The sequence below is a fragment of the Dichotomopilus funicola genome, assembly GCF_033296635.1.
Source record: "Dichotomopilus funicola strain CBS 141.50 unplaced genomic scaffold C8A04scaffold_27, whole genome shotgun sequence".
In the NCBI taxonomy this organism is placed as follows: domain Eukaryota; kingdom Fungi; phylum Ascomycota; class Sordariomycetes; order Sordariales; family Chaetomiaceae; genus Dichotomopilus; species Dichotomopilus funicola.
The window spans coordinates 190,136-208,001 of NW_026944048.1; the positions used below are offsets into that span (position 1 = coordinate 190,136).

Consider the following 17,866-nt stretch of genomic DNA (forward strand, 5'->3'; position numbering starts at 1 on the left):
AGAGAGAATTAATGTGAGTAGGTAGTAATGCTATTGGATATTCAAAAAAAGAACGCAGACTCCCCAACTACAGTGTCAACAATTCCGAAATGTACTCGCCCCGCGCCACCATCGCTGGTGTTTCGCCTTTATTGTTTTTGACCCCAACCTCAGCGCCCAGTGCGATAAGAAGCTTGACAACGTGCACCGCCCCACTGTCAGCAGCATAGTGTAGCGGGGTACACCCGTCATTATCCCTCACCTCCAAGTCCGTAGCACCTTGTTCGATAATAAACTTGACAGGATCCACCAAGTTACGACAAGCAAGGTGCAGGATTGTCGACCCCTTATTATTCTTCACGTCCATATCCGCGCCCTGCTCGATGAGAAGCTTAACAACAGCCATATGCCCATAGATCACAGATGTGTGCAGTGCTGTCTGGCCATGGCGGTCCTTCGCCTCCTTATCAACACCTTGCTCGAGGAGAAACCGAGTAACTGCCTCGTGCCCCCCTTCAGCGGCACGCAATAGCGGTGTTAAGCCAGAACCATTTCTTGTTTCCTTGTCAGCACCTTCCTCGATGAGGAGCCGAACAGCAGCCTCGTGTCCGCGTCTGGCGGCGCAGTGTAACGGCGTATCGCCGGTCAGACTTTTGATCTCCTTATCGACGCCTTGGTCAAGAAAAACCTTGACAACAGCCGTGTGCCCGTTTTCAGCAGCGAAGTGTATCGGGACCAGAAGCGAACCACCACCATCGCTACCTTCAATGCTAGCGCCCATTTCAATGAGAAGCTTGACGGCATCGTCATGCCCGGTCTCTGCAGCATACTCTAGCGGCGTCAACTCGTGACTCCCCACTGCCTCTATGTCGATGCCCGAATTCTCAACAAGAGTCTTGATTATCTCAGCCCTCTCCTCAGCACTTCCCTTCCTCCTAATCGCAGCCAGGTGCAAGGCGGTTCCCGCCTGGTTGTTGCGCAACGTCACGTTTGCATATTCCAAACACGCGATGAGAGCTTCTTTGCTTCCTGCAAACGCAGCAAGATGCAGTGGCGTATTTCTCGACCCATCTGTCTGGTTTATATCTGCCCCAGCGTTTACCAGCATCCTCACCATTTCACCAGTCCCGGAATGCGCAGCCAAGTGCAAGGGCGTCATTCCGTAAATATCTCGTGCGGTGATGTCAGCTTTCGCTCGTATGAGTTGATGTAGATCGCTCGCCTGGTTAGTCTGGCAAACATGGTGCAGTGGTGTCCGTCCCTGGAGATCTCGAGTGTTGAGGTCCGCTCCTTGGAGGTCTCGAATATTAAGGTGCTCTCCCGGGCTTATATCGAAGAATTTGTCCACTCCCGATGAGCGGCTGATCGCATAGTTGAGAGCTGTCCAACCAAGCGCATCTTTCTCGCCCAAAACCACAGGTGGGGCAGACCCCCGGACGGATAAGCCGGGAACACGTTTAATTTCGGGAAGGCCCTGGAGCTTGGGAATCACGTCTCGCTCGTCTAAGGGCTGAATTGCTCGGGGCAAGGCAATGTTCCAAGGCCGACGTTGAAGTTGATAGAGCCCCAAAATGAACGCCAACACCCCATCGTCAACGCCATCCAAAGCTTTTGTCATGATATCCCTGTCCTTGTTCAACCGCTGGATCTGTGACCTGGGAGAGTGCAGAGCTTCGAATAGCTTGATAGTATCGTTGACAACCCTCAAGTGTTCCATCAGAACGGCGACCGCCCTGCCCACGATATCTTCTCGCAACCCCTTCGTTACCTGAAGAAGCCACAGACAGACTTCAGTTGTCCCGTCCATGGGCGCAAACTGCCCACGTGGATAGGCCCGCCCTTGTGCCCATTCAATGATGGCGTCGGGCTGTGGTAACTTCCGTTCGATGCTCAGGGGTGGAATGATAGCAAGGTAGACGTCTCCTAGGGTTCCAAGTCCGGTGCTGTGGATGTCTTGGGCCATCTTGTGAAGTTTCCCGTTGTGCAGCGCGAATGACTTCCACCCCATGGGCGCGCTGCCCCCTTCTGAAGGCCGAATGCCGGCTCCACCTGGAATCGGCGCCGTCATCCTCTTCGCCACAGCCCACATGAAGGCAGTGAACATGTGCAGAGCATATAATGTGGCGAGAGGGACGGAGGAGTCCACGGCCACGGTCCAAGTGGCTTGATCGGGTGTCAACGCCATACTGCTGTCATCAGAGGTAGAAGCACCCTCGCCGGGGATAGGACTGTGACAGATATATGAGCCAGGGCCCCAGGTGGACGCAGGCCCGACTATTCGATGGTTCTTCACCTCGATCATGTTGTTGCGGCCTTGTCGCTCACTCTCCATATATGCCCCGATAACGTTAGTATCACTAAACACAGGTATCCACCACCGGAGCTCCTGGATTAGGGTGTCGGTAAATGGGCCTAGGAGTCGGAGGCTACGCTTTGTTTGTTTTCCCTTGATACGCAGCCACTTGTCATCTTCTCCTCGCATTGATTTAAACACAAGGGATCCTCTCTCGCTGGTCCTGCGATTCCCATGTTCCACTTGCTGGTTACCCCCTACACCATTCTCCGGTGTTTCTTCAAGGTTAGCCACCGAGTATAGCCACAGCGATAGTCCGGCTTCGAGCTCGTCCGAGAAAGCCTTCCAGTGTCCGGTCCTGAGTCGCTCCACACGAAATGCTACCGATGATCCCGCGGAAGAGCTCGAAGTAGAGAGGTGCCAGGTAAGATTCTCATTGCCTCCTGGTTCTGTGCCAAACAGTGTGTCCATGGTAATCTCAATCGCACGCGCCAGAGCAATTGCCTCGGCGGATGCCGGTCCTTGCCAGTCCGACACCTCACCAAGATCTCTTCTTAACATCATTGCTCTGTGAGCCCTTGTTGCTAATGGATTTTCAGGCCCGTCAGAACTCGCAGTATTGGTGTCTTCCAGCGCTTGGAGCTTTCCCAGGGGCTCAACAGCGGCGGTTTTCCAATCCCACGGTCTGCTCGACCGATCCAGCTCGCCGTTGTTTTGGGAGGCATCTCCGTTGTTCCCAGCCTGGGTGGCCCCGCCGTTGTTGAGGGGAATGCGCCAGGACGCTCTCGCGAGTCCGCTAGTTAGAGTCATAGCCAACCAGTCTAACTCGTGGCCTGAAAGTAAACGCTGGGATGCCGGCAACTGTGCGAGATTGCGGCGAACCCATGCCCTAAGGCCCACCATCAAGGCTACCGCGATTAGCTGGGCGATCGATGACGACCAATGCATCCCGCGTAAGCCAACAAACTGAGCGACGAAGCCGCAGAGGCTGATCGTTGCTCCGATAACGGCGATGGTCTCTCCAAGTACCAAAGTAGGTGACGAACCGTGTGTATCCTTGCGCTGGGACGTTGTGATTATTGTTTGGGGTTGCCTGGGGAATATAGCAAATGATTCGAAGGTCTGGTCGTTAACTGTGCCCGACTGTTGCAGCCATACAACACGGGCCTCGTCCCCGACTGGCCGGTATCGTCTTTCCAATGTGGCACCCTCGACAACGTGGCTACAAATGAGTACACCTGTTACCAACAACAGGGTCCCTATCGCGTTACAAGGAAAGGCGTAGTCGGCGACAGCCTTCCCATCCTTGAGCCAGTTAGAGTTAAGCGTAGGGTGGTACGCAGTAAACCCAGAAAAGACTAGGACGCCGAGCTGAAGGAGAGTACCGAATAACGCAACCAGATATAGCTCTCCCCGGCTTACCCGACTCCGTACATTGAGCGTGAGGCTAGGCGCGGGCACGTCCAAATTCCGAATAACCACAACTGGGCGGTTGTCACGGTCAGTCCCGAGCCCCGGATTGTTGCCTGTGTCGGGCACCTTGGAACAGGTGTCATCCAGCGTCATGTGCATGGCTTCCTCGAGATCACCACTATGCGGGGGGTTGTTCTTCTTGAGAATTGACTTGAACATCCCGACTATCTTCGAGGGGTCGAAGATGCTGTCCTGGAACGTGCGCACTGGTACGGCTGTTAGCACTTAAACTGGGAGAATAGCAGAGGTTTTAGTGGCGACTGACCGTACTCAGTAAGGTATCGATCCTGAACCTCATGGACCTCGTTTTTACGATTCATCAACCCCTTTACCTGTACCTCCTTTACCGACCCTCGATCTCCGTCACCCTCCTCGGGGATGAGGATGATGAATTCACGGATCGGTCCCGCCCCCATTACACGTACAATATCCCGACCGTTCCACAGCTCGCAGACCTCCTTAGAAGTCGAGGACATTAATTCGGCCTCGACTACCGCCCGGTTCTCCCTTGCCCTCCCGATAATAGCTCGAAGCCACGTCGGGCCGCCAACCCTAATAGCCCCGATGACGGCAGTAATGATGCCCAGCGGGGCCACGGCCAGGATAACATTGTCGGACCATCCCGTGGATTGACTCATGAATTGCATGGTAACTCTCTCCCCAAACAGCGCTAACAGTCTATATACCAGCGGGACGTGGATTAGCGCCATACAATTCTTAGCACGGTCAATATCACGTACGGCGCTAAATCAGAAAACAGGTTGTTGGAGAAGTCATCTCCAGCGTCATTGGCGGCAACGCATGTCGCAAGGAGGGCTCCGACGAGGAGCCGAACCACCAAGGTGGTTAACATGTCGACACAGGGAATCTTGAATAGGAAAATCGAGGTCGAGGCTCGCTCGAGCTGAGCCGATTATTTCGTTGCGAGCCTCGCCATTTGAAGAAAGAAGGGAAAGTAGACGACAACAATTCAATCAGCAGGCAACATTGAGAGAGTTTCGTGTCTGGAACTCGGCGTTCACGATGGACAGAGCCTTGTCGACGACCCCTGCCACAGCACCCTCAGGGGTACACACGGTGCCGCAGTCTCCTCACTGCACTGCGACATTATCAAAACATTGTGCGACCCCGGACGGTTGAGCGAGCCTCGCCAGTGCAACACCGTTTCTGGGTGACGTGGCTGTGTGGGCAGCTGAACTCACACATCGCATGCATGCAATGTGCCGAATCACATTGGCTCAGATGTGCCAAATCACAAAAGTTTAAACTTCGAAATATGAACTTCAAAGAGAACCTGTGAGTTTTTGAATTGGCGCGTTCTAAAATAGCCTATGGATTGAATAGGAAGAGCTTGGTATCCGCGCGTATGAGACAGTCACAGTAGCTGTGACAGTATCTGTGTACATACTTACCTCAGGTAGGTACCTAGGTAGGTAGGTAGCAGAGGTATGTAGGCTTTAACACCTTGAAACGGTGTTCTCTCATATCCGGTGATTATTACAGCTTGTCTAGACTGTTTCCGGCTCTCTTGTTTTGGTGACCACAACTCAGGTATGTACATGTCCCTAGGTAGGTATGCAGGTAGCTCAATACTTTCAGATGTTAAAGTCTTTACATCATCATAGGTGTCTTGTCCCGAGACGCTGAGGTATTTCTATCAGTACCTACCTCCCTGAATCTTTGGGGTTCGGTACCGTTACGCAGCCCAAACAGGTTGCCTTCCGAAACTCGATCCCTTCCCATCCTCCTCTTCCTAGGCTGTCATACCATGTACATACAATTACACTTTGAGCACCAACTCTTGCGCCCGGGGGATTTGTAGGTACCGGTTCCGCCATAATGAATCGATTTAATCAGCTTAACAGCAAATTCCAAGCCCCGGTGGTAAGCTAGAGCGCCTCGTCAATGTTGCATTTCGTCGTGCTCGTCGAGTACATCTCGGGTTATCATTCCACTACATTACGCGACAGTTCCTACGAACAAGACGCCTCGGAAACCAGTAGGCTCCATGAAGTGGACAGTATAGCGAGCGAGAATCAAGCGGTGGCCTGGAATTGGACGCGGATTATATGCCCTCTTTTGATTCGCCTTGTGCGCCGGACCCACAGCGTCTTTCTCAATCGCTAGATTCCAGTCTCTGTTCCAATTCCTAAAGCCTAAACAAAGCCTGAAACCATTGCCCTAATAAGCAAAGAGAGAGTAGCAACGCATAGTAGCGAGTATCGTCCTTATGTCACCGCTATCATCTGGTTGGATATTAAAAAAAGTGTTAGAAGATGATAAAGTAGAGGCAAAAAACGAGAAGGACAAATAAATGTAATCGCCTCTTCTCGTTACCAAGCATATGCCCCATCCGAGTCCTCATCCTCTCCCATCCAGTCGTCGTCTGACAGGTCATCATTCTCATCATCAAGGAAATCATCCATTGTCAGTGTCGTCTCTACCGATTTTTGGTTGTCCAGTTGGACCTCCACCTTTTCGCACAAACCATGGCGGAATGTCACTTCTTCTCCATCTCCATCGCCTGTTCTCGAAGAAGACGCTGGAGAGTGCGGCCCGGCGCTCTCCTCATTCCTCTCACCTAGCTCATCCCCACCTTCGTCATCCATATCCATGTCCTCGTCTGTATCCGGATCAGCATACGATGGCCGGTTGAGCCCGTGACGCAGATCTCGGCCAATGCTACTGGCGCGAGATGACGGATGTGACGACTTGGCGGTGATACGACTGCTTCGGCGGGAAGGGACATCGGGAACGGTAGTCTTTTGAGTGGTTCTGGAAGTGCCACTCTTCTTGCTCACGCCCTTGACTGGATTTCCTGGGTCCTGGGGCAGTCTATGTCTTAAGGAAAAGAGCGACGTGGGGTCGTGGAACTCGCGCAAAAAGATGTGTTTGAGCTTGCGTGCCCACTTGTTGCGAAGATGAGAGCGCTCTTGGATGGGGATGCTCAGCATGGCTTTGAGATCGATTCGGCGGAGGCTATGCAACTTCGGGGCAGCGTCGACGAGTGACCGGAAGAGCGTTTCAGCCGCTTCGGCCGTCCATTTCTTCATGTTTAACATCTGGAGAGATTCCAGACTCTCAGGCCACACAGGCACTTGGCCCGCCATGAGAAGTTGCTCATAAGACGGGTCTGAGTCGTGGTAAAACTCGTGGTGGTTGAAAGTCTTGCAGTCCACGTAAAGCAGCCGCAGGTTTGGGCACGCTTCTCCAAGGATGGTAACAAAGGAAAGATCGAGGGACTGATTGTGGAGTAGTAAGAGGCGCTTCAGTCGGTACCCACTCGAGAGGAGATAGCTGGAAAAGTCTTCGCCCTTGACGTCCCAGCAATTGATCAACTCCAAGGATTCGAGGTTCTTGGGGAGCAATGGAAGTAGCCGCCAGTTCACCGCGGTCGACGACTCAAATGTGAGGTGTTTGAGAGCCGGCAAAGCGTTGATTGCGTTTGCGAGTTTCTGAATCATTTCCTGGTCAAGGGTGTCAATCTGGTGGTCGTCATCGGCCTCTTTCGCATGAAGCGAAGGGACTTGGTAGTTGACAAATGTGACTTTCTCCAGACCTACAAACGCAGGGGTTTGGTGAAGACTGGCGATACCATCGAGATTGAGGTCTGATCCCATCAGCCGCCGATTCCACTGCCACGCGGCGAGTCGTACATGGTTGTGACCCGGGGTCCCCCGCCTTGGATTGGGGTCTCCATTGAGACCCCAGAAGAGAGACACGGGATAGCTCCATCGCAAGTTGCCTTCGAGGGAGCGATAAGGCGGGTCATCTTTCCAGTGGAGGAACTGCAGAGACTTCAAGCGAGGTACATTCCTAACGAGGCCCTCGAGATCTAGCGGCCTACCCTTGAATGTCCTTGACGAAATTTCCTCGACGTCGACCACTAGCTCTATCACCTTGTTCCGGTAATTGAACAACGTTGTCGACGGGTCTTTGGCAAGTAGCGAGACAAGACCGTGAGTCATAGATCGGGTCAGCAACGGCGGCGCTTCGTATAGAGGGGTCAGAGCGGGCTCTGCAAACGCGCGGCAAACACCACTTGTTGCAACGAGCCATTTGACCTGGTCTAACTGAGTGAGCGGCGCTGCCGCATCTCGGAAAATTTGGAGAAGTATGAGATAGGGAAGACTGGCCCAGTCGGGTATGAAAGGACTGTCCTCCGCGGCGACCGTGTTATCTTTGGCCGTCGGGGTTTTCTTGGCCGCTTGCTGAAGAGGGCTCTTGATTGCTCGGGTGAGAGATTTTGACTTTTTCGGAGTTATGGTCCTAGAAGCCTTCAAATTGCGTTGTTTGCGAGGAGTCGATTTCTGCTCCACCTTAGGGCTAGGGCGGAGGAGGGGTTCGTCGTCCTCATCGCCCTCATCGTCTCCATCGTCCCAGGTCTCACTATCCTCCTCGTAAAATCCCAATTTGCGGGTGGACGGGCGAGTCCGTTTTGCCTGCTGGCTTTGGCTTGCGCTCTTGGATGATGATCTCGCCCGTTTGTGCGACCTGACTGGGATGCTGAGCAGTGGAGGCACCGTCGAGCTCCTGTTGGTTGGGGAAGTGATGGTGAGTGCAGCCGAGCTCCTTGTCATTCGGCCGCCGCCCGCTTTCGGAACGGCACTACCCGCCGGACGAGCCGGCATGCCGGGTGCTTGGCGCGGCCGCAGACAGCGTGCCGACTCAGCGGGTTCCATGTTGTCGTTAATCTTGTGAAGTTTCCCGAGGATGGTACGGAAAATTGGTGTCTTGTCGAGGAATCATGGGCGCACTATCCCGGCTCTTGCAATTCAAATTTTCTGAAACTGGCAATCGGGAATTGGTGGGTTGATGAGGGAAGATTCAATAGAGACCGGACGGAGTTGAAGTACAGGCAACTTGAAATGAATGAGGTGGTGGAGTGGTCGACAATTGTAGCCTTGGCAAGGCCTTTCGGAAACGCTCGACAGCTGTTTGCACCTGGCGCTCTTTAAATCAGCATTACCACCAGGTCCGTGCTAGATGCGATGTAATTACTCCGTACATGGTATCTATGGTATTGACACCAAACCCACACGTCAGTGATGACATATGGCATGAAAAAGACTCATGGCCTTTTCATCGCGGGATAATCATTTAGGAAGCCAAGGCGAGTTTCTATTCACTACCAACAGAAGCATTGTAAGTGGAGGCAATCTCCTAACCACCACCCCACTGTAGCACGAAAAGCCCATTCGCCTACCTCCGGATCCCCATGACGCCGGTGAACCAAACCATGGAAGCATTTGGCCTCTAAATTAACCCTTACCACCCATACTCTTTGATAATGCGACTCTCTAGCCGTGGTTTACTTCGACGTCTTTTCATCGTCCTCACCCTTTCTCTTCACTGCCCCCCTTAATGTTTGTCCCTGCCCTGCAAAGTGAGGTTGTTTGGAGCTCGCCACCTCTCTTTCTTTGTCTTCCGCTGTCTTCACCGGTTTGATCTCGTAACCCAAAAATAACTTGGTTGGGGGGAGACGGAGAGGAGCCGGCCCGTTAGTTCGCCGCAAAGGCACCGCAGCAGCGTTATTTGCGGCCGAGGACCCGGTAACAGGTGTTGTAGGCTTCGGCGTGGGAGCTTTACTGCTTCTTTTTGAGGTCAATCTTTGCCCTTCCCCCAAGAAGTTGCCAGCCAAAGATGCTGCTGAACCCGGTGCAATCGAGTCATAGTTGATCGCCTGTGCCATGGTCCCTTGGTTGTACAACAGGCCCCCGGGAGGCACACCCTGGCCCCCACCTCGCGCACTCCGGGGCGTGCTCGTGCCACTGCCCTTAGTCGTTCTCTCTGGCTCGACGTAACCGACAGGAGGGGCAAAATCGACGCTGACATCTGTCTCAATCATGCTCACGCCCATCTTATCTGTCTCCGGCTTCACGTCCAGGACCGCCATATCGTAAATCTCATCGTTGTATTCGAAGCTGAAAACATCACCCTTAGTTAAGGAGGCGAAGTTACGGAAAGCTTTCTCGAGGACGGCGCGGGGGTCGGTGATTTCCAGAAAGTTGACAGATTGGGGTTGCAACTTAACGAGCTTCGCAAGCTCGAGTGAGGTGGTCTTGACTTGGATCATGTCACCGACGTCTAGTTGAAGTGATTGCATCATCTACCTTCGGTCAGCACAACCGAGCGAGGTACGAGAATTCAAAGGGAATTTCCCACTCACCCATTGTGGAATGTAAGCTCTCCCCTCCTCCGCAACGAACTCCAGCACGCCCGCATGGGTGTGTTTGCTCGTCGCCCCGTTGATGAGTTCTAGCATAATCGGCCACTGGACATGCAACCTCGACACCTTATCTAAAGCAGATGGGGGAAGGAAGATCTTGGAGCCGTAGTTAAGCTCGGGGCGCTCTGCACCGGGGGCCATGATGAGGGGGTAACATCGGTAGTATTCGTCGAACCGTTGTGCGCGCGGAGCTCGTAGTCCACCTCCATAGCCGGCTCCGCCGGGGTTGAAGGGGTTAAACTGTGTTCGCGACATTAGCGTCTGGTACTGAACAGTCCACGCGATGGACCTCCAAGCGCGGGGTTCGGCTCACCATCGCGATGTTGGGTGTTGAGACTTTAAGCGCGCGAAATGTGGTGATTTATCCCGGGGAGGCAGGGGCTGCGGCGTAGATGCGAGCCTCGAAAGAACTGCTGTGGTGGAAGTTCAGGTTATGGCGAGGAATATGGATGTTGTTGAATCGGAAATCGGGCCTCCCAAGCCCGCTTGAGGTGCAAGTTGAAAAGGCAACCATGGGTGACATCAGGCCGTCCGGGGGTGACCCGCAGCGCCACTGTGAATGGAGCCCACGCAAGCACTGTGCGGGGTGGACATGCTGCTGTGGGGTTCTCACGTTAGCGGGTCATCTCGTCATGTTCAGTTGTGTGGCGGGACCTCACAGCAGCAAGCTCAGGTGCTCCGGTGGCACTGGACAACCAATGCATGGATGCGACATGTCGGTAGCTAGGATGGGAATGTTGTTCACGCCTTCCTCCTATTTTTCTCCAGGCCTCCTTGCAACTAGGCAGAAAGCGCCGTAAATTTATCCTCTATTCTACGCCATTATTTCACGCTTACGATACTCTTGGGCCCATCTCCTCCCATAATTGTTGGCGCACAGATTAGGTACTCCGCGCATCTCGCGCATTCGACGTTTTCCGCCCCACCCCACCCCCGATCGCCGTCGACGAACTTGCGGGAGGATGGCTTCCAGATACTCGGCCGCGCGTCCAAAACGGGCGGGCGAAGCATTCGCTCGGGTACACCACGGCGAGGAACGTGACGAAGGTTCCCCTACGCTCAAAAAGGTCAAGTTTGACGTTCGCAACCCATCAGCACTGGCGCCGAGTGCCCGTGACGAAGATGAAGATAACGACGGTGCCCTCGAAGCGGACGTGATTGGCGCATCTGGGAGAGCCACGAAGCGCGGCGCAGTTAACATCGACGGTTACGATTCGGATTCAGACAACGAGACATTTAATGCGAGGGCCGAAGCCCGAGGCAGGAATGGGAAGGCGGCCGAGGATGTGGACCTGGCCGAGGTGATGGATAATTACACTTCCAAGGATGATAGTGGCGGAAAGGGCAACGTCGAGGATGATGAGGTGGATATGTTTGGCGACCTTGACGATGGGGACGCGACGGCAGCAGATGACGACAGGACGTCCGGTAGAAAAGACAAGCAAGTCCGTTTCCTTACCGACAAGGAAATCCAGGGTCAGGAAAACGCTAGCAAAAGTGGCGGTACAGTACGGATAGATGGGTACCCCGGCAATAGTGGGCGGGAAGAGGGGGAGGAGGAAGAGGATGATGAGGACGACGACGACGACGACGAGACTGTGGCTCTCGCCATCGCAGAAGAAGGGGTCGATGCAGAGGTTGGCTTGGGGGGCCTTAAAAAGCACGCGCCCAAGATTGACGCATTTAATATGCGGGAGGAGCAAGAAGAAGGTGCTTTCGACGAGGCGGGTAACTACATTCGCAAAGCCGCCGATGAGGACGCCGCACACGACCGGTGGCTAGAGGGTATCAGCAAGAAGGAGATGAAGCGGGCAGCCGCAGCGCATGATAAGCGCGAAGCGGAGTTACGCAAGCAACAGCGCGAGAATGATAGCGTTTTGACAGGTGACTTGTTCAAGGAGCTCATCGTGATGCTGGAACCGGGCGAGACGGCACTAGATGCACTAGGGAGGTTAAGGAGAGGTCAGACGAAGCAGTCCAAAGCGAAAAAGCTGCCAAAGTGGAAGCAGAAAAGGATCAAGGTCGCAAATGGAGGGGACGTTCAAGCTACCGAGGCAATGGACGTTGACACGAACAAGGAGCCGGAAGACCCGGAACAAGTACGGATCCGCGAGGCAATAAATGCCATCGCCGACGCGGCGGACAAGCTTATGCAGCGGGACTATCCGAACATCTACGACCGGGAGCGGGAGCGACTCATACGCGAGTACCGCAACGAGACGGGCGAAGCATGGGTTGAGCCGCCGCCGCCCGGGTCAGACGAGGCGGGCGAGAAAGGTGGATCTAAGATGTGGGAGTTCCGTTGGATCGATGGGCGTGATGGAGCGCCTAAACAAGGGCCGTTTGACGGGCCGACCATGAAAGCGTGGCAGGATGCTGGATATTTTGGCGAAGGAGTCGAATTTCGGCCGGCAGGGAAAGAAGGGGAGTGGTCAAGAGTAGCCACATTTGGGTAAAACTTCAGATTGTACTCAGCGTACCCCAACACAGAAGCAAACCCCAGGACCTGTAGAGAGGAGCGGGTTCGCCGGCCGTAAGCCTCGTTCCCGCGTCTATGAATGACAGAATGGTACATGATCCCAAATCCTTTCCCTCCGTAAAAATTGTAGTCAGTGAAACCCAGTTTTGTCCCCGCCCCGAAAAACGCCCGCAAAACAACTTTGACATCGCCCCTTCTTTGATCTAGCTCGTGTCCATCTTCTCCCCAATGACATTTCCGGCCGCCTTGACGGTAAAGTCAACGCCACCGTCATCACCAATTAGACGCTTCTCGGACTCGGTCACAAACCGCACACTCCTGGTTGGGTCGTAGAAGAGTTTGAAACTTCGCTGGACGTCGTCCACGCTGACCTGCTTGGCGCGCCTCTTCGCGCAGACGAGCTGCGATGTGGTGATGAGGTTGCTGGAGTAGCGAAGCCCGGCCTCCTGGCCAATCTTGGTGAGCAGCGCTAGGGCGTCAGGCGTGAGGTCCACCTCTTCCTCCTGCGCGCGGATAGAGAGAATTTGGCGGAGTTCATCTCCAGTATAGGCATGCGTGTTGATGATGGCGACGCGGTCAAGGAAGTCGAGCGGTAGGCCGTGCGGGCTCTTGTAGTCGGTTCCTCGGATGCGCGAATGGCCGCGGTTGCTCGCCATGATAACAATGGGGGCCAGGTCTGACTCGAGCGCCCGATTGACGTAGGAGAAGCATTCAATGTCCAGCATGTGGACTTCGTCAATGAACAGAACGCCAGGGACAATCTCGGCTTTCCCCTCCTCCTTCCACTCACCAACCTTGGTGTTGATCTGGTCCCGGATCTCACTCCTGATCTCACCCGTGTCGCCAGAGAACAATGCAAGGAAGCCCTGCGTCCGTGAGTTTATGACATCAATTTCATGCAGAGACACCGTATGCACGACCTCTTTGCGCTTCTGAAGCTCGCCGTCGGGGCACTGGAGGAACTTGGTGTCGACTCCCATGGCGTCGTAGTCGCGGGACCTAGCATACGACCTGCCGAGCTTGGTGATCTTGCCCGACGACTTATCGATCGAAATAATGTCGCCCGCCATCACACGTTCCTTTGTCATGGCATCAATCATCTTACTTCCCATATCGTAAATGGCTTCCATGTCGGTCGTCTTGATGGTGAGTTTGCCCTGCTTCGCACCGCCCGTCACACTCCTGTCGATCTGGATCTCCACCACCTCGCCCTCCATAATCTCACTCTCCTCCTTGATCCTAACACCAATTGACTTGCGGAAAGCCTGGGTGAGAGCCTCGGTCTTTGACATTTCGAGCGAGAAGATTTCCGAGGCGGCGAGAGTCGTGAAGGGGACGTCGGGGCCGAGCGATTGAGCCATTCCCATGGCAATTGCTGTCTTCCCAGTGCTAACAGGCAAAATCCATCATCAGCAAAAATCTTCGTGGAGGCCATATCGCAAGCGCAAAAAGCCTACCTAGGAGGGCCGGCAATCAGCACAGCGCGGCCAGCAATCTTGCCCTGCTTGATCATCTCCAACACAACCGCAGCAGCCTTCCGGGCTTTCTCTTGGCCGACCAACCCTTGCGACACCGCCCTGGGCTCCAAGGTGTCCGCATCGACGCCGAGCCCTCGAATGTGTGAATGTGCCGCGATCAGGTTGAGCCCCCGGAGCTCTTTGCTCTCGGAGACAGTGACGACAGGCTGCATCAAAGGGCGTTAGTTCAACTGCTATTGATTGTGTGGTATAAAACTAATTGATTAATTGCCCCCAGAACAGTAGTTACTTACAGCAGCCATCTTGAATTGAAGTTGGTGTGCTAAAATCGGTCACGCTGAGCTGGTGTTGTGATAAACGCGGCTCAAAGTTCGCGAGGCAAGAAGCCAAGCTTGAATGTAGGTGTGGGGCTCAAGTTAGTCAGCAATTCGTCCTGGATGCGCAGGACCACTCCTTTGCCCATCGTTGGCTTGGACTTGGAGGAAAAGAATAAGATCACACAGGTGTCAGTCAGCCTCCCCTCACGTGTTCTCCCCATTCGGGAACTAGGGTTCAAATTTCCACATTCGAAACGAGAAACTCTAATTAGTTATTTGACTTATTCTTGGTCTCAGCACCCTCAAAGGTGAGCGAACGCAGTGCCAATTCTATCCCCCAGGTTCGAGAACATGGTGCAAAGACCGTCTTCTAGGTTTTTAGTTCGGCACCGTTCCCTGTAGCGTGTAAAAGTAACCCCACAGGCTTTAACTACTCCTCCAGTCAAATGGCCATCACTCTTCTTGACTTCCCTTGCCTTTTTTCAACTACACCGCCAGTTGCCCGCTGCGTTAAAAACAAAACAAGCCGGAGGAAACGAGGCGGGGTCCATTCTCTGTCGAGCGCCCGGCCTCGTTCGGTAGCTCACGTTATTCGTAGGTGCCTTGCTTTTGCTTGCCTTTCGAACGTTGTGCCTTGGCAAGAGTTACACACAAGTACCAGACACCATTGGTTGCTATGTCACGCCTCTCAGCCCAACCCAAACGGCCCCCATTTCTATTTATCGATTGTTCGTTCACCTCGTCTTCAGCTTTGAGGGAACCAACGCGCCAACAGCCCAACTTCAAACCTTCAAACAGGAGCTCCCCGATTTGCTCTACCCGATTTTTATGCTCGCGTGTCCCCCGTTGCATGCGGCTCGCCATTTCTCTCGTCACCATCAGCATCCGCATCACATCTTCGGTCGAAAACGCGTTGCGCGCAAGCTTGCAAATTCGAATCGCGCTCCATCAAGAGTGTGGGGAACCCCTGTCCGACCATCAGCCCAAAGTCGCGCGACTGCCAGCCCGGAAAAAAACTCCTTGATTTTAGGAATTGATACAAGCTTTGGTCGTCCGCCGACATCACATTCTGAGAGGGGGTTCTATCGCTGTAAAACTCGGCGTGGGGTTATTTGCACTACCCGACACTTCCTGCTTCTTGACTCGCACCCAATTCGGTTCCCGGTCGAAGGACCCAAGCCCATGCGCAGCCAATAGCCGCTATAAGCGCGCTACTCCGCGGTGGTGTTTCGTTTCCCGATTGTATACCCATCACTCCTTGCGCCGTTTCGGCTGAGTGTTTCAAGCCTGGTCGAACGGAATATGTCGTACAGATCATCGTCCGACGCATACTCCCGACGTCCTACAGGAGATGATCGGCGCAACGTCGACATACGAGACCGCCGCCGGGAGAGTTTCCAAAGATCAACCTCAGATTCCTATAAAGAAGATAGGTATCGTCGGGATGCCGATGCGGTGGCCCGGGATCGCCGTATTCCTTCGGATACTTCTCGCGATGCGCCGTCGGTGAACTCCCCAACGAAACCTCCAAATTCCGCCTTTTCTGCGCGCCCTGACCTAGGAACGAGAACCGGTGAGTCCGACCCTCCCTATCCCGACCCGTCCCCCGGCCCGCTTGTTTGGTGTAGTACTAACTTGCTCCCTCAGCGCCTTCTCGGTCCCCGACGAAGAGCCCTGACCTGGACAAGGGTTCCCCACAGGAAGCGCTTATGAGCTTACTTAGGCAGCATGATGAGGCAATCATTGAAGTTGCTAGACTCCGGGCAGAGCGCGACCCTCTCGACAAGGTCTTGAAACAGAGGCAGGCGGAATATAGCAAATCGATGATAAAACATGCCGAATTTCCTTCTATTCCTGAGGTACAAAATCTGCACAGGGTGAGGTATGCCGAGCGCGTGCGTGTTCTCGACGCCCAGATCCAAAAGTCACAGGGTATCGTTGATAACACGGCTCGGTCTATTGCCCAGCTTGTTGGCAGCGGCTTGCCGTCGTCTGGTGCGGGCAAAGCCGCACCGGTCGCTTCAGCGGTCGCGGCCCCGCAGATAGATGCATTCAAAAAGTCACTGCCCGAAATCAAGGAGCTTAAATCAAGGCTAGCCAAAATCGAGTCGGCGCACTCACAGGAAACGAAGGATCTCAAAGAGGAATTTGAGAAACGTTTCGCCGAGATGAAGGAGCAAATGGCGGAGATGGCTAAAGTGCCAAAAGAGACAGACGGTGCTGCGGCGACCAAGAAACTAAAGGAGGAGGTGTTAGGGGAAGTCAGGGACGAACTCCGTGTGGTACGGAAGGACCTTGAAAAGCAACGATCTAAAACCCCCGAAGCGGTTTCGACCTCCCAGGTCTCGTCCCTCATCGAGAAGGAAAGCTCTGCTTTAAAGGCCGACACCTCCGGACTATTGAAGAGGGTAGAAGAGCTCGCCGGACAGCTGGTTCGGAATACCCAAGATACTCTCTCGCTGCAAAGCAACTTGTCGGGATGCATCGAACGAGTGAACAACGAAGCCCGAAAGGTCGAGGAACACGAGGCGAAACTTTCATGTCTCGACACAGAAGCCCTCGAAGGCGTGGCCGAGACCATGTCGATTGCTTTCCCGGATCTCCAAAAGAAGGTGGCGGAGGTCGAAGCCAAAGCTATCTCGCAGCAAAGCCTCGACACGCAACAAAGCACACTCTTCTCTCAGGTACAACAGTATACGGATGCAGTTGGTGAGAATATGGCTTCCCTTGTCGACCAGGTGCAGACCGTCGTATCTGAACTAGCGAGGCGGGTCGCAGACTTGGAGCATCCGTCTTCGGATACGATTACGAACCAAATCCGTACGGACAGTGGACTAGGTGACATGGGAAAAGTGAGGCTCGATGCAATCAACTCCGAGCTGACCGAGATCAAGTCTGAGTTTGACGCAACTAAGCATACGGTCCACCAGCTCACCCACAACATCTCCGCCATCGTTAACGAAGACTTCAGAAAGCAGCTTGCAGCCGTCCGACACGCCATCACGGTCCTCGACGGCCAGTTCAATAACCTCTCCACCAAAGCACTCGCGGAGCAAATAATTGGTCACCTCGAGCAGCTGTACCCTAATGCGCATCAGCTCACGCACGAGACTGACCATTTGAAACAACGCGTGGGCGCGCTGACATCACGGATCGATAGCATCGAAGGGCGTATGGGCGACTTGAAAAGTGGCATAGCTGGCGGCAGGATCTCGGAGGGGAAACCCCTTAGTATGGCCAATGTGCCGGATGTACATGGCCAGGACAACGAGAGCAGGCAGCCCAGCGGCAGCTTCAAACGCAGAAGGACGGATTTGGGGCCAAATGGGGCCGACAGGCTCGTGACGAATGGGGCCGAATAGAGCGGAAACATGTCCCAGTGTTTGAGACCCTCTGCTTTCTTTTGTTTTTCTTCTTTGTCCTCTGTCATGGGTGGGGGCGTTGGGCTTTGGCGCGGACGCGTGGGCCGTGCTTTATGTGCATCTGCTCAACTTAGGTAGTTAGTTTTTGTTTGTACCTTTTTTCCTGTGGATCGGCTGTTGGGTTTATACCTGGGAGGTGAGCATTGACCGGGGGTGGGTACGGTACACCTGTTTTGTATTTGTACTACTAGTCCAT

General features: G+C 54.0%; 6 protein-coding genes across 6 annotated transcripts; 2 read left to right on the forward strand and 4 right to left on the reverse strand.

Moving 5' to 3' along the window:
* Nucleotides 1–67: 67 nt before the first annotated feature.
* C8A04DRAFT_28204 (ankyrin repeat-containing domain protein) lies at nt 68–4,598 on the reverse strand (the record flags this gene model as incomplete). Its single annotated transcript, XM_062780558.1, has 3 exons — nt 68–3,951; nt 4,011–4,423; nt 4,486–4,598. The coding sequence occupies 3 exons, from the start codon at nt 4,596–4,598 to the stop codon at nt 68–70; spliced, it is 4,410 nt and encodes a 1,469-aa protein (XP_062637456.1).
* Nucleotides 4,599–6,078: 1,480 nt separating this feature from the next.
* C8A04DRAFT_28205 (uncharacterized protein) lies at nt 6,079–8,427 on the reverse strand (the record flags this gene model as incomplete). Its single annotated transcript, XM_062780559.1, has 1 exon — nt 6,079–8,427. The coding sequence occupies one exon, from the start codon at nt 8,425–8,427 to the stop codon at nt 6,079–6,081; it is 2,349 nt and encodes a 782-aa protein (XP_062637457.1).
* A 629-nt stretch (nt 8,428–9,056) lies between these two features.
* Nucleotides 9,057–10,290, reverse strand: C8A04DRAFT_28206 (uncharacterized protein; the record flags this gene model as incomplete). The annotated part of the gene is made up of 3 exons (XM_062780560.1): nt 9,057–9,854; nt 9,915–10,214; nt 10,288–10,290. 3 exons carry the CDS (start codon nt 10,288–10,290, stop codon nt 9,057–9,059), a joined length of 1,101 nt encoding a protein of 366 aa, XP_062637458.1.
* A 646-nt stretch (nt 10,291–10,936) lies between these two features.
* Nucleotides 10,937–12,430, forward strand: C8A04DRAFT_28207 (uncharacterized protein; the record flags this gene model as incomplete). The annotated part of the gene is made up of 1 exon (XM_062780561.1): nt 10,937–12,430. One exon carries the CDS (start codon nt 10,937–10,939, stop codon nt 12,428–12,430), a length of 1,494 nt encoding a protein of 497 aa, XP_062637459.1.
* Nucleotides 12,431–12,656: 226 nt separating this feature from the next.
* Nucleotides 12,657–14,233, reverse strand: C8A04DRAFT_28208 (AAA family ATPase; the record flags this gene model as incomplete). Its single annotated transcript, XM_062780562.1, has 3 exons — nt 12,657–13,842; nt 13,911–14,137; nt 14,225–14,233. 3 exons carry the CDS (start codon nt 14,231–14,233, stop codon nt 12,657–12,659), a joined length of 1,422 nt encoding a protein of 473 aa, XP_062637460.1.
* A 1,317-nt stretch (nt 14,234–15,550) lies between these two features.
* C8A04DRAFT_36927 (uncharacterized protein) lies at nt 15,551–17,610 on the forward strand (the record flags this gene model as incomplete). The annotated part of the gene is made up of 2 exons (XM_062783697.1): nt 15,551–15,821; nt 15,896–17,610. 2 exons carry the CDS (start codon nt 15,551–15,553, stop codon nt 17,608–17,610), a joined length of 1,986 nt encoding a protein of 661 aa, XP_062637461.1.
* Nucleotides 17,611–17,866: the final 256 nt, after the last annotated feature.